Raw genomic sequence first — 13,307 nt, 5'->3', positions numbered from 1 at the left:
ACAGGCCATGGTCTATATATTCAACATTTTTGGCCTTCACTTGACCTGTATCTGATTCTTCCCACTCTAGATTTAGTCTCCTCCTACTTTCTCTTTTCCTTTTTATTTTGTCCGCTTTTCCCTTCCTTTACTAGTTTCTCCCTCATCTCTGTTCTTCTATAAATTTCCTATCCTTCTACCTCTTGGTATATAAAAGCCTTAACAGTTGAAGCGCTTCTTTTAGTGCTAATAATATAATATTTGTATGATTTATGGCTGACTCTTCTGCTTCATACATCCACATGGTAAGTAATAATCAATTAATCATCTTAATTTTCAGTTATAATTTCCATTAAAGTTTGCTGCTAAGATGATCAAATATGGTCATGATCATGTATATATTATATGCAGGTGCACCATCTTATAGAAGAATGCTTGATATTCAACATGAGCAAAGAAGAGTGCATGGAAGCTTTGTCTAAGCATGCAAATATTAAACCAGTCATTACTTCAACAGGTTCACTCACCTTTTTTCTTTATCTTTATCACTTATGAATAAAACATTCCAACCAAGCTTAATTACACGTCCATGAAGTTTTTGTGATTGGATTCTCTGACTTTGATGCCAGTCAATGCCTAGAAATTAAGGATCTTGAGTTCTTTTTTTTTTTTCTCAGTTATAATATATGATCTGTATTGTCTGGTTACAGTTTGGAATGAGTTGGAGAAAGAGAACAAGGAGTTCTTCGAGGCTTACACAAGCGGCAGAGACCAGAGAGCAACTGACATAGAGAAAAGGCAAAGGATCCAGAGTAGGCTCGATGCTTCCATAAGGGAGAATAATGGCAAGGACTGATTATCTATAACTCAAATCAAGAGTTAGAATTATTAAAGTAGTTTATGTAATTAATAATCAGCATAAAAGTCCCGCAGTAGAGATGCTTCGGAAAGTCACTTCCTACACGGCATTGCCTGTGACTCCAAAAGGAGCCTACAACAAGAGTGAAGAGAAAGAAAACGATAAAACGACGTCGTTGGATTGGTTGGTTGTAGTAAAAATCATTGATGAAGAACAAAAGATTAAAAAACAAAAAAAAAAAAAAAAAGGAAAAGAGAAACAGTAATCGGGAAGCGTGACGGCATGTGGAGCAGTGTGTGGACGGGGGTTGCATGACTTGATGGCACGTTGTATAAACGTGTCACCGCCCTCTTTGTTTCTTTTGATTGCGTGTCCTGACTCCCGTGTCCTGACTCCCGTGTCCTAGTCCAGGCTAGCTAGGTTTCTTCGTAAAAACTTAACCCCCTTTGGCCTTTCTCTCTGTCCGTAGTATTTGTATGTTTAAATGAGTCGTGGGAATGGGATTTTGGGACCATGTTTAAAAGGGACGACTGACGACTGTGCGTCATTGTCACATCCCAAACTTTCTTTTTTTCGTTTTGATCAATGAATTTGAAGCAAGGGATCAATTTATATATATCGCCCATTGGCCATTGCCCAACAGCATGTCTTTGTTTTTGTTCATATGTATACGATGTAAAGTATGCGGTTGAGAAAGCCAACTTGATGAACTTTACACAGTATGAGTTCTGATCCCAAATGCCAATCCCCCCACTTGTGGTTTGTCCCATCTAGTTATTGCATTTTACTTGAAGCTGTCATTTCCACAGTCGGTCAAAAATGCTTTAAGTAAAAAATTTTCTTTATTGAATTGGATTAGAGCAATCAAGGAGCAAATTAATAGTTAGAAATGCTTTGAATCGATGCAAAAAGCTATCTAACACTAGGCATGTGAATGACTAAGCGTTCAGGTAATAACCTTGAAATGATTTTGGATCATGTGCAGAATCACTGCAAAAGATAATATTAACAAAATAAAAACATTACAATTTGAGTTTATAGTAGTTTTAAAAAAATGATAACATACCTTAAAAAGTTGTAATGTAAAAGGATATATATATTCTTTAAATCCTAAGAATATATTTCTTTTCGGACTTTGTTCTTTTTTTATAAAGAATGTTACAATTCTAAAATAAAAAAATTATGAATATTAAAATTTAAAATTTAACATTATTAAATGTCATCACTTAAGAAAAAGATGGATTAACTGAGTTATAAGTTGGCAACCATTTTCATAACTAGGCTCAGTCAGCTTTGGCACATGAATTCTGATTATGGGAGTTCACTTGCACTGAACAACAAGCTGCTGATCATGTCTGCTATTCGCTTCACTATACTTGAAATGGTTACTATTTTTCTTCTTTCGATCCGGAAAACTCTGATTCCTGCAGAATCATTGTCAAATGAAAATAAAGGAAATATCCAACCACGAGAGAAACCTAATTCCTGTTCAATGATTGAAAGAAACCCCGCTGCACTCTGTCATTTGTCCCAAATGTTCAAAAGCTTGTGACATATGTACTGCAATGCCTAGTATCCCAAACGATCGAAAATTCTGAAAGCAAAATAAAAAAAAAAAATTAAAAACTCATGAATCTAATGGGTACGACCCTGATTGGAATTTTTAGACCCTCTTACATGTAAAGGGATTGGACGTCGATTACAGAGAAGCTTGTGATTTCCGTATGTGAGCAAAGGAATAACGAGTAGTACTATCAATGAATAAATGATCGATGATGAATTGAAGATGATAAACCGTTGGCAAACGTAGTTCTTTCACCTTTAATCAACCCATTCTATTTCAAGATCAGCAGATTTTCAGGGTGGCAACACTGTATAAACATGTCTAGAAACAAAAATATATAGATAACGGTGTAAATGATATAATGCTTTCAAATTACTCGATAAAGATAAAATTCAAATTTTATTTGATTGTTATTGAGCTCAATTTAACTTTTAGTAGCTCAACACCTTGAATAGCTGAACTAATTGAATAAGTTGAGTTTGAATATTTTAATACTAATTCAAATAGATAGTAGATCTAGTATAATTTTTTTTATTTTAATATATATTTTTTATTATTTTAATTAAAAATTACTATTTTACTTTTATATAAATTAATTTGAGTTCCAATTCAAGTTCAAACACAAATAATCAAACTTAAAGTCGAGTTTAGGAATTGAATTCATTTTTTATTTAATAAATGAATCAATTGAGTGAATTTGAATAGTTTGATATTTATCTCGAGTTGAGCTCGAATTAAAAAATTTAAACTCAATCGCATTCAAATCAAATTTTGAATAACAAATTTTGAATTGAATTTGAGGTTTTTTACTTTATCAACTCGGCTTAATTATATCCTAACAAGAGAGCACCATGTCCAATGACATTAAAATGTCAAATAGAGAGGGAAAATGGAGAAAAACGGCCTCCCTTACTGCATTCCTACCCCAAATGAGCAATTAAACACTCGCACATTATTAGTCATTGCTTAAGAATCTAAGTGAAAATGGCTTTTCTTGGTTAAAAACTTGGGAGTAATTAATCTCATCATTTACATATGCATAACTATATATCCTTATATAAAAAGGATTTATAAAAGGATCTAGGAAGGACACGCGTCTTTTTTTTTCCCTTTTATACTAAGTGAGTTTTTACTGGATGGTTGGTTTTTTTTATTTTTTTTCCTTTTTTATGTTTGATCCACTAGAGGATGAAGAAGTTTTTTTAATAGCTGTTCTTTTTTGTGCTTCTATGTTTGATAGGTGTAGGTTCTCTTTGTTTTTAAAATTTTTTTATGTTGTTTGTATTTTTGTTTGAAACAGAGCTATTGTCGCGTCTAGGAAAGGCTTCTTTTTGTGTGAGTTTTTCTTTTCGTTTTTCTTTAATTATTGCTTTTTTTTAGCTGTTTTTTTATACAAAATTTTGTTCTCTTTTTTTGTTTCATTGAATGTCAATTTTTCTTTTCTTTTAGGTTTTATTGTCATCATTTTGGTATTACAGTTTGTAATTTTGTTTAATGGAATTTGATTGTTGAATGGGTTTCGGGTTTTGTGGTTTGGAGATTGCATGTTATTGAGAATGCATTTTTTGATAAGATTTTGTCTTTGCATGTTGTAATCTTGGATGAAAATGAGTTTTAGTTGTTTTCATTACCTCTATTTTTTAGTTTGGATACTTTTTATATGATTTTAAATCACAAAAAAACTGACTATTAAATTTTCATGATATTAGAAGTTGTTCAGAGTTTTACCAAGAAGTATATGATTTTAATATGGTTCTTTTCCTTGACTTTGAATTTTGAGTGTTTAAACTCACATTCATTAGGAATTGTTCAGAGTTTAAACTAGAAGTATATTATTTTTTAGTATTTTCTTTGGTTTCTATCCTTAACTTTGAATGTCAGTTTCATATGATTTTATGTTGAATGTGATGAAAAGGAAAAGAACTTTTTATTATGTAGTGTTGTGGATCATTGTGGTTGTACTTGAATTTGAGTTTATTGTCTTGCTTTTAATGTGATTTATGTGTATAGTTAATGAAGAAAAATAGTTCATAACCAAAGAGTGGAGTTTAGGAAGTTGAATATGGCCTAGGAAAGCAGTTGTGTTCGTAGAACTAACTGAGACATATAGATCAAGTATCATGGCATCCTATGGAAAATAAAGAAATTGACATGCAATAATGTTAAGTTTTGTTATACTTTTTAACGTTATTCATGAAAATAAAATGCATTGCCAAGCTAAGGTTACGCTCGGTAATTCAAGACCAACTGGAATGTTCAAACTAAGTGGAGGTTGCTGGCAGTTGTTGCTGGGCCAACCTGTTTTAGGAATTTTTAGGGGAAGTTCTATTAAGGATTGAAGATTCTGAAAGTAGTTGGCCTCAAAGAAGGAATGTGGTAGCATGTGTTGTTGTTTATAGGAGTTAGCGTCTTATCATTAAACAGATGGTTAAAGTTCTTGATCTTTTAGAAAAATTAACTTTTCCCATCTCACTTAAACGGGTTTTCTTTTTTGTCTCCCTATGTTGTATGAAATTTTACTTATTTATGAATAAAAAATATTCTTTCATTTGTTTTCTTTTTTAAAGCCATGATTGTAGTTTGAAGTTGAATTACTGTAGTTGAATTGTAATCCTCCGTTTGGAAATAGGGTCATTGTGATTTTATTGAATTTTCATTCAAGGCTTGCAAAGGTGTTTTATTAGTTTGGTTTTGTCTAAGAAGTTCTTTTTTTTTTTTTAGAATTTCAAAGTAATGATAAATTTGATTGTACTTATGTCTTTTGCATTCTATAATTTCTAACGTTTTTCTTTATAATGAATGCTTTGATCCGAAATAACTTTACATTTGCATGCTTTCTTTTTTATTTCAAAAGCTCAAACAAGCGTCTGTATTGTAGGGATGTGACATTCAGAAAAATGTAATAGTTCTAAAATCTGGAGAAAGAATTGGTGCTTCAAAAGTAGGACTACTTGCTATAGTGTGTGTTATGATGGTGAATATACTATATTGCTCACTATTTTGGTTTTGATGACTTTTCATAATCTAAAAAAATATGGTTGATTTATAGGTGCAACCTACACCAACAATTGCTATACTTTCTACTGGACATGAACTTTTAGAGCCAACAAAAGAGCCTCTAAGTCGTGGCTAAGTATTGTAGGACTATCTCAATAGTTCAATGTTCATAGTGTGAATTATTGTTTTGAAGCTTTTAGCATCTCAATACTAAATTTACATAAGGTTAAATTCTCATAAGGATTTAAGGAAGGTTAACTAAATATACCACTCTAACTTTTAACTCAAACAAATATCAATTTAAAAAATACTTAAAATTTTTATAATAAATCAATCACCATCACTAGTATATAATTAACGATGATGACAAACTTAAATTCTCAAAAAGATTTAGGAAAGGTTAATTGCACATATCACTCTAACTTTTAACTCAAACAAATACCAATTTAATAAAATACTTAAAATTTTTATAATAGATCGGACGAAACTGAATCCCCATCACTAGTATATAAGTAATAATGACAATTGGTGTGTAATTAACTAGTGTTAAAATCTCGCTCAAGAGTAATGCAAAAGAATCATGACATGAGATATCTACAAATGAAATTATGAAACCTACACAAATATTCACAGATAAGCCAGCCATTCCTACTATAACGAGGCTTGTATATGTCTAATTTATTTTTCTTTCTAATGAAAATAAATCTCATATATTTCAAAATTGTGACTTGTTACTTTACTTCATTAGGGTATATTTAAAGATTTTAATAAATTAAATTAAAAAAAAGTACATAAAAATATTTTAACTTCACTTAGTAAATTTAAAAAACTATCCTAAATAATGATTATTAATATAAAATATGAAAATTTATCTTATACATTATCAATGAACTTTTTAATCTCATTCGAAGTTGGAAAGGTAATACATATTTTTAAAAGATTTGTTAAAAAGGATAAAACTATATGCACTAACATATTGCATCCAAATAATGCACTTACCTACTTTTCATGTTTTCATTTTAGGGAATTAAGTAACAAGTATTAAAATCTTGAAAATAGAATTTTCATAATAAAATTTATGTGAGTGAAATTAGTGTATTAGATAAGTACATATGAAAAATTATTTAATTCATGAAGTCTTTAGATTTTATAAATAAAATTAGTAAGATGGCAAATATGAATTTTTAAGATATATTAAAAAATTAATTTAAAAATAAAATATTTATTAGTCTTTTAACTCCGTTTGTAGAATTAAAAAGATTTTACTAATACGGTATAAAAAAGAATTCAAAGACATTTAATTTTTTCCTATTAAAAATAATAAAAAACATTAATATATATATATATATATATAAAAAAACTTATCACTCTCCTAGCTATTCGATTTGCTTGAAGTATATAAAAAAAAAAAAAAACTTATATTTGATGCATTAATATTGCATACATTTTATTTATTATCACTCAACTAAATACTGTCACTTTGAATAATTTAAAAACTCAAAAAAATAAATATCTTTTAAATTTGAATGAAAGAAAAATTAATTGATTTGTATCATTCATTAATTTGATGACAGGCTGACAGCATATGGAACGTATGCAAATATAAACTCGTATCCTATTTTTATGAATGATATGGAATTGCTGGATTGTGCTCATGAGGCCTCAAACTTAGCTTGATCAAAGCATCATTAGGGCTCAAACTAACTCCGACAAAGCAAGATTGGGCCTCCAATAGTCCAAAACGCTGTCGTATTATTTGGAAGCAAAAATCGCACATTCTGGATTCCTCGTTGCTGGATGGGTTTTGAACTTTCCCTTCTGCCTCTCCGTTATCATTTTACCTCTGCCAGGGTTTTAGAGAAAAAACCCCTCTTTTTCTTTAGAAGCATGGGGTCTTTGGCTAAAGTACACTGCCGTCTCCAATCTCCCCACCTTTCTTTCAATCACTGCGGTCCATCCTTCTCTAAACCCATCTTCTCTCTCTCCTTCAGGACTTCACCCTCATCATCTCCGTTCAAATTTTCTTCCATCAGAGCTTCATCTTCCCCATCCTCCTCCTCCTCAGCTCCACTCTATGAAACCCCCAAACCATCCCTTTTCCAAACGCTGACCCCACTCCTCAAAGCCACTTGCATTACCATTACCGCCGCTGCCGCGCTCTTCTTCACTCGCTTCCACCAAAAACCCGTACTCGCCTCCCCAACGGTAACGCCCACAGCAGAGCCCATCTCAACGGACACGAATATCTCCTTAGAAGATCAAGAAAAAACCATCGAAGAACACTTAATTCAGTACCCCAATGACGTTGAAGCTCTGCGGTCTCTCATGGAGGTTCGGATCAAATCAAAGAAACTCCAACAAGCTATCGAAGTTATTGGCCGCTTGATCGAGCTCGAACCCAAAGAAACCGAATGGCCTATGTTAAAAGCCCAAATCCATAGCTACAGTGGCGATTTCGAGCTAGCCAAGAACGAGTTCGAAGAAATATTAGTTAAAGACCCGGTTCGGGTCGAGGCTTTTCACGGCCTTGTGATCGCTTATTCTGAGTCGGGCCAAAAATTGAAAGAACTGGAAAAAAGAATTGAAGGGGCAATGGAGAAGTGCAAGAAGGAGAAGAGAAATAAAGACTTTAGGGATTTTAAGCTATTGATTGCGCAAATTCGGGTAATTGAAGGGAACCATTCTGAAGCTTTGAAGGTTTATGAGGGTTTGGTTAAGGAAGAGCCAAGGGATTTTCGGCCATACTTGTGTATGGGGCTTATTTACTCTTTATTGAAGAAGAAAGATGAGGCTGAGAAGCAGTTTGAAAAGTTTACAAAACTTCTTCCTAGGAATCACCCTTATAGGGAGTTCTTTGTTGATAACATGGTGGCGACGAAGCTTTTGGCCGAAAAAGTTGCGAGGGAAGGCGCGGGGAAGAGTTGAGGGACATGTGGTTTGTTTGTTATCAGAGGTGAAGATTGGTGGTTTTTACAAAGAGGTCCCTTTTTAATTTTTAATTTTTAAATTCTTCTCCTTTTTTTTTTTAATTATCTTTCAGTTTTTGTGCAAGAATTTGAATAATAGTTTATAATTAAAGGTAGGTATTTAGTAATGAAGTATGAATATTGACAAGAGGCACAGCATATAATTTAGTTACTTTAGTCATTCTCTGTCTGAATTTTGCATGGACGATGGTAGGAAGCTTGATATGCCTGTTATTTTGATGCATTATGGTCATATTGTGCCTTCTGTTCTATTTAATTTTTCTTACTTAATTTTTTGGGTTTAGTATAAACATTGCTAATTTGGAATTCTGCCTAAAGAAGAAGATAGAAAGGGTAGGAATTAATTGTTGATTTGCTGTTACAAATGGTAGGAATTTCGAAATAGTTTTGAATTTCTTTCTACATTTAAAACTTCTTTTCATCGGTTTTCCAAACTTGAAGTGCATTTACCCATGCCTTTGTGTTAGGTTCCATGTAGTGTTTAGAACCTATTTATGACCTTTGATTATGTTCAATTAAGCATGGTTTAGAAAATCCTCCATAGTCAATACCAACAAAAGAAAAAAGAAAATGCCCCGTAAAATTCAGACGTGTAGGACCTTTAGAGAAGATTTATTGGGGGCAATTTCTATTCTTTTTCTGTTGGATGATGTGCTGCATGAGCCTAGGACAGTTCTTGCTTCAAGCATAATGTTAGTGCACTTAACTGATAATTCATTTTACTTCCACTTTTATTTTCCTTGCATGCAAAAGGTTGCATTAAACTTATCATTTGCCTCAATATTCCATTATTATTTTGTGCTTTTTTATTTCAAATTCCAAGATGCGACTTACTATAAATGGAAGTTGGAAATTTGAATCAGAGTCTATGTCAGCTGCTGATAGCCAACATTTCCTGCCAAATTTTCCCTTATGATTGCATTTCTTTGGCACTCAAATGTTTTATGCTTGGCAGGTGCATGTGAAACATGTGCTTTATGTGCATATGAAATTGGAAGTTGCTGAAGGAATTCTTGCACAACAACAACAACACTAAGCCTAATATCCCATCCTCTGGGATCGGTTATATGAAAAATGAAATAAGAGACTTATGTTACGTTGTAGTTTGAATCTTCTTATGCCACTCATTTCTATCAATAACAACCTTTTGATCTAATTCCTTAACTATCATATCGTTTTTTATTACTTGCATCCATGTTTTTCTTAGTCTACCTCTAGATGTTTTGATTTCTCCTAGATCTATAGACTCAATTCTCCTAACCATTGTATAGCTAAGCCTACATTTCGCATGTCCAAACCATCACAAACGGCCTTCTCTTATTTTCTCTTCAATTTGGACTACCCCTAATTTTTCTCAAATCTCTTCATATTTAATTGTCTCTTTGAATCCTACCACACATCCATCTAAGCATCATCATCTGCACTACGTTTATTTTCTTCTCATGTTGTTTCTTAATAGCCAAACACTCAATTCCATATAGCAATGCAGGCCTTGCAGTTGTTTTATTCAACTATGCTTTTAACTTTAAAGGCAAGTTGCGATCACACAACATACCTGATGCACTTTGTCACCTTGCCCATCCTACTTGAATCTTATACTTGACATTTGCTTTTATCTCAGTATCACTCTGAATAATTGATCCAAAATATCGAAATTGGCTATTCTTTGTTACTACCTCACCATCCAACTTAATCATATTAGTACCCGTTTCCCTTTGATTACTAAACTTGCATTCTATATATTCAATTTTAGATCTACTTAATTTAAAACCTTGAGATTCCAATGTACTCCTCCATAATTCTAATTTCGCATTAAGGTCATCTCAAGTTTCACCAACTAAGAGTATATCGTCGGCAAATAACATACACCATGGTACCTTGTCTTGGATACATCCAGTGGACTTGTCCATAACTAATGCAAAAAGGAAAGGATTTAGTGTTGAGCGTTGATGTAATCCTAAGGTAATGGGGAAGCGATTTGTCATGCCCTTAAACGTACTCACATTTGTTACCACTCTTTCATACATATCTTTAATTATGTTGATGTATTTTACAGGGATTTTTTTCTTCATTAAGGCCCACCAAAGCACCTTTCAAGGAACTCTATTGTATGCTTTCTCCAAGTTGATAAATGCCATATATAGATTTTTTTTCTCACTAGAAAACCCTCCAATAAAAGCTTTAAAAAGTGGAGCCCTTCTGTTGTGGAGCGTCCCGGCATAAACCCAAATTGGTTTTCACAAATAGTGATCTCATATCGCAACCTACATTCAATTATTCTCTTCCAAAGTTTCATAGTATGACTTATAAGTTTTTTTTCTTGATAGTTCAAACAATCTTGTATATCACCTTTATTATGGTATAAAGGCATAAGAGTGCTTTTTCTCCATTCTTTTGGCATTTTTTGGGTATGCCAAATTTTGTTGAAAAGATCCGTCAACCATCCTGTCATTATTTCACCTAAGCATTTTCAGACTTCAATCGAGATTCCATATGGTCCTATAGCTTTCTTTGATCTCATTATTCTCAAAGCCTTTTTAATCTCGTAGCTTTTAATATTACGTTTAAACACACGATTTACATCATAAGAAGGTATTTTTGACCCACCTAAATCGTGCTCAAAACTGCTATTAAAAATATTATCAAAATAATCTCTTCATCTCTTTTTAATCTTTTCATCATTCATTAAATCTCTTCCATAATTGCTTTTAATGCATCTAACACTATTAAAATCCCTACTGTTTTTATCTTTCATCTTAGCAATTTTGAACAACTTTTTTTCTCCGTCTTTTGTCTCTAGTTTTCTATATAACTCCTCATGGATCTTACTCTTTGAGTTTTGAATAGCCTTTTTAGTCTCATTTTTTGTTGTCTTATTCTTTAGATAACTCTCTTCATTCTTATTGTTCCATAAATTTTTATAACACTTTCGCTTAGCTTTAATTGCCATTTTCACATCCTTGTTCCACCACTAAGAGTCCTTTCCTAATGGTGCCCTACCCATAAATTCGTCAAGTGTCTCTTTAGCAACCGTTTGAATTTTGGCTGTAATATTTTTCCACATTACTTCTATACCTTCATCAGGTTTCCAATCAACTTTTCGTACTAGTCTATCCCTAAACGTTACCATTTTGTCCCCCTTCAAGTTCTACCATTTAATACGTGGTTTATGACTCTGATGTCTCTTCTTTAACCCCTTAAGGTGGAATAGATCGAGTACTAATAGTCTATGTTGTATTGCCACATTCTCACATGGTATAACACTACTTCTATCCTTTTTTCTCGTAAAAAAGAAATCAATTTGGCTAGCATTTGATCCACTCCTAAATGTTACTAAGTGTAATTCCCTTTTCCTAAAACACGTGTTTAATATAGTTAGGTCAAATGCAGTAGCAAACTCTTGGATAGTCTCTTCGATATCATTTTTCTCCAAAGACATATCCTCCGTGTACCATCTCAAAGTCATTACCATCCTTGCCTACGTGATTATTCATATCTCCTCTGATAAATAGTTTTTCTCTATGTGGTATGGCTCGCACTATCTCATATAAATTTTCCCAAAATTTTGCTTACTCTCTTGATTCAAACCTATTTGCTGGGTGTAAGCACTAAGGAAGTTAACAGTAACCTCTTCTAAAATAAGTTTAACAAGTAAAATTCTATCTCCTTTTCTTTTAATCTCAACTATATCATCCTCAAATTCTTATTTACAATTATCCACACTCCATTTCTGCTTCTTTCCTTCCTTGTGTACCAAAGTTTAGAGTCCCATGTTTCTATCTCTCTAGCCTTTTCCGTTACCCACTTAGTTTCTTGGAGACACATAATATTAATTCCTTTTCTAGTCATTGCATCTCCAATCTCGACAAGCTTACCAGTTAATGATCTTATATTTCAAGCGTCTAAGCGTAATTTACCCCTATGGACTAGCTTTTTTACTTGTGTTTGTCCACCAAAACATGAGAACCCTTGTCTATTTGACATTGCACCCGGGCGGTGATACGGGGCGTTGCTTCCAGGTGACGACCTACTAACCCTTGCACATTTAACTCTACATCCGGGTGTCGATGTACAATCCAATGAGAATTCTTATCTTGGTCTTTCATCATGGTTTGACTTGTGTAAAACATTATTTGAGTTTGAACTCACTGCTTTGGATCACAGCCATGTATACTTATATTGGGACAAGTTTGTACCAAGATTTAGTTGCTATGGACATTTAGATTTTTATCTTTTTTTTCTGCCTTACCTTTCTAATAAAAATAGATATGATGGTTAAGAAATTAGATGAAAAGGTAGTTGTTAATAGAAATGAGTGGCGCAACAACTTAAACTTGATTATCTTATTTGGTTTTTCATACAACTGACCCAGAGTATGGGATATAAGGCTTAATATGTTATTGTTGTTGTTTTTTTACCTTACCTTTCATATTTTCCTCTCTTTTGCACCTTGGGCTTGCTAGTGGCCAAGTAACTTCTAGTGCTGTAAATATAAAGGGCCAATACCATCTAGCTAATGTTGTTATGTGGTTCACGCTGATGGTATGTTCACAGATTTGTTTGATATCTGTGTTTTGGTAGGTTCTCAGTTGCTAGTAGACAGCTTAGCAGGAATCCGCATCACCTGCTCTGTTTGAACTTAATCAAGTAAGCTACATTTGGAAGCTTAAACTTTCAGTTTCAGCCAAGCATCTAGGTTGTTGAGTAAATATCATACAGGATTGTTGAGTGTTCCAGGAAAATTTTTGGGTTCCACTTGCTTAACTGGTTCGAGTCTAGTTTTATTGTTACTATATTCCTTAAGAGCCACTGTAAGACGAACCCTGAGGACCGCCAGGGACAATTCTGTAGATGTGAATGTATGTATTTGCTATTTCCATGCTGTGCATGTTAATGGATCCGGTATTCATACTTTGATTCA

General features: G+C 33.0%; 2 protein-coding genes across 4 annotated transcripts; both read left to right on the top strand.

Moving 5' to 3' along the window:
- LOC111311064 (uncharacterized) lies at nt 1–1,478 on the top strand. Its single transcript, XM_022910442.2, has 3 exons — nt 1–284; nt 391–496; nt 690–1,478. The coding sequence occupies exons 1-3, from the start codon at nt 252–254 to the stop codon at nt 833–835; spliced, it is 285 nt and encodes a 94-aa protein (XP_022766177.1). The 5' UTR covers nt 1–251; the 3' UTR covers nt 836–1,478.
- A 5,721-nt stretch (nt 1,479–7,199) lies between these two features.
- Nucleotides 7,200–13,307, top strand: LOC111311907 (protein SLOW GREEN 1, chloroplastic-like). Of its 3 annotated transcripts, none has more exons than XM_089761316.1 (2): nt 7,200–8,379; nt 12,968–13,307. In XM_089761316.1, exon 1 carries the CDS (start codon nt 7,287–7,289, stop codon nt 8,322–8,324), a length of 1,038 nt encoding a protein of 345 aa, XP_089617442.1. In that variant the 5' UTR covers nt 7,200–7,286; the 3' UTR covers nt 8,325–8,379; nt 12,968–13,307. The 3 variants fall into 3 exon arrangements, with proteins under 3 accessions (XP_089617442.1, XP_089617444.1, XP_089617448.1); XM_089761318.1 differs by having other exon boundaries at nt 7,215–8,379; nt 12,976–13,307; XM_089761322.1 differs by lacking the exon at nt 12,968–13,307 and adding an exon at nt 9,342–9,550 and having other exon boundaries at nt 7,215–8,379.

The sequence above is a fragment of the Durio zibethinus genome, chromosome 1 (assembly GCF_047325235.1).
Source record: "Durio zibethinus cultivar Kanyao isolate XHJ-2024 chromosome 1, ASM4732523v1, whole genome shotgun sequence".
NCBI lineage: Eukaryota > Viridiplantae > Streptophyta > Magnoliopsida > Malvales > Malvaceae > Durio > Durio zibethinus.
This window is presented reverse-complemented; position numbering and strand designations above follow the sequence as displayed.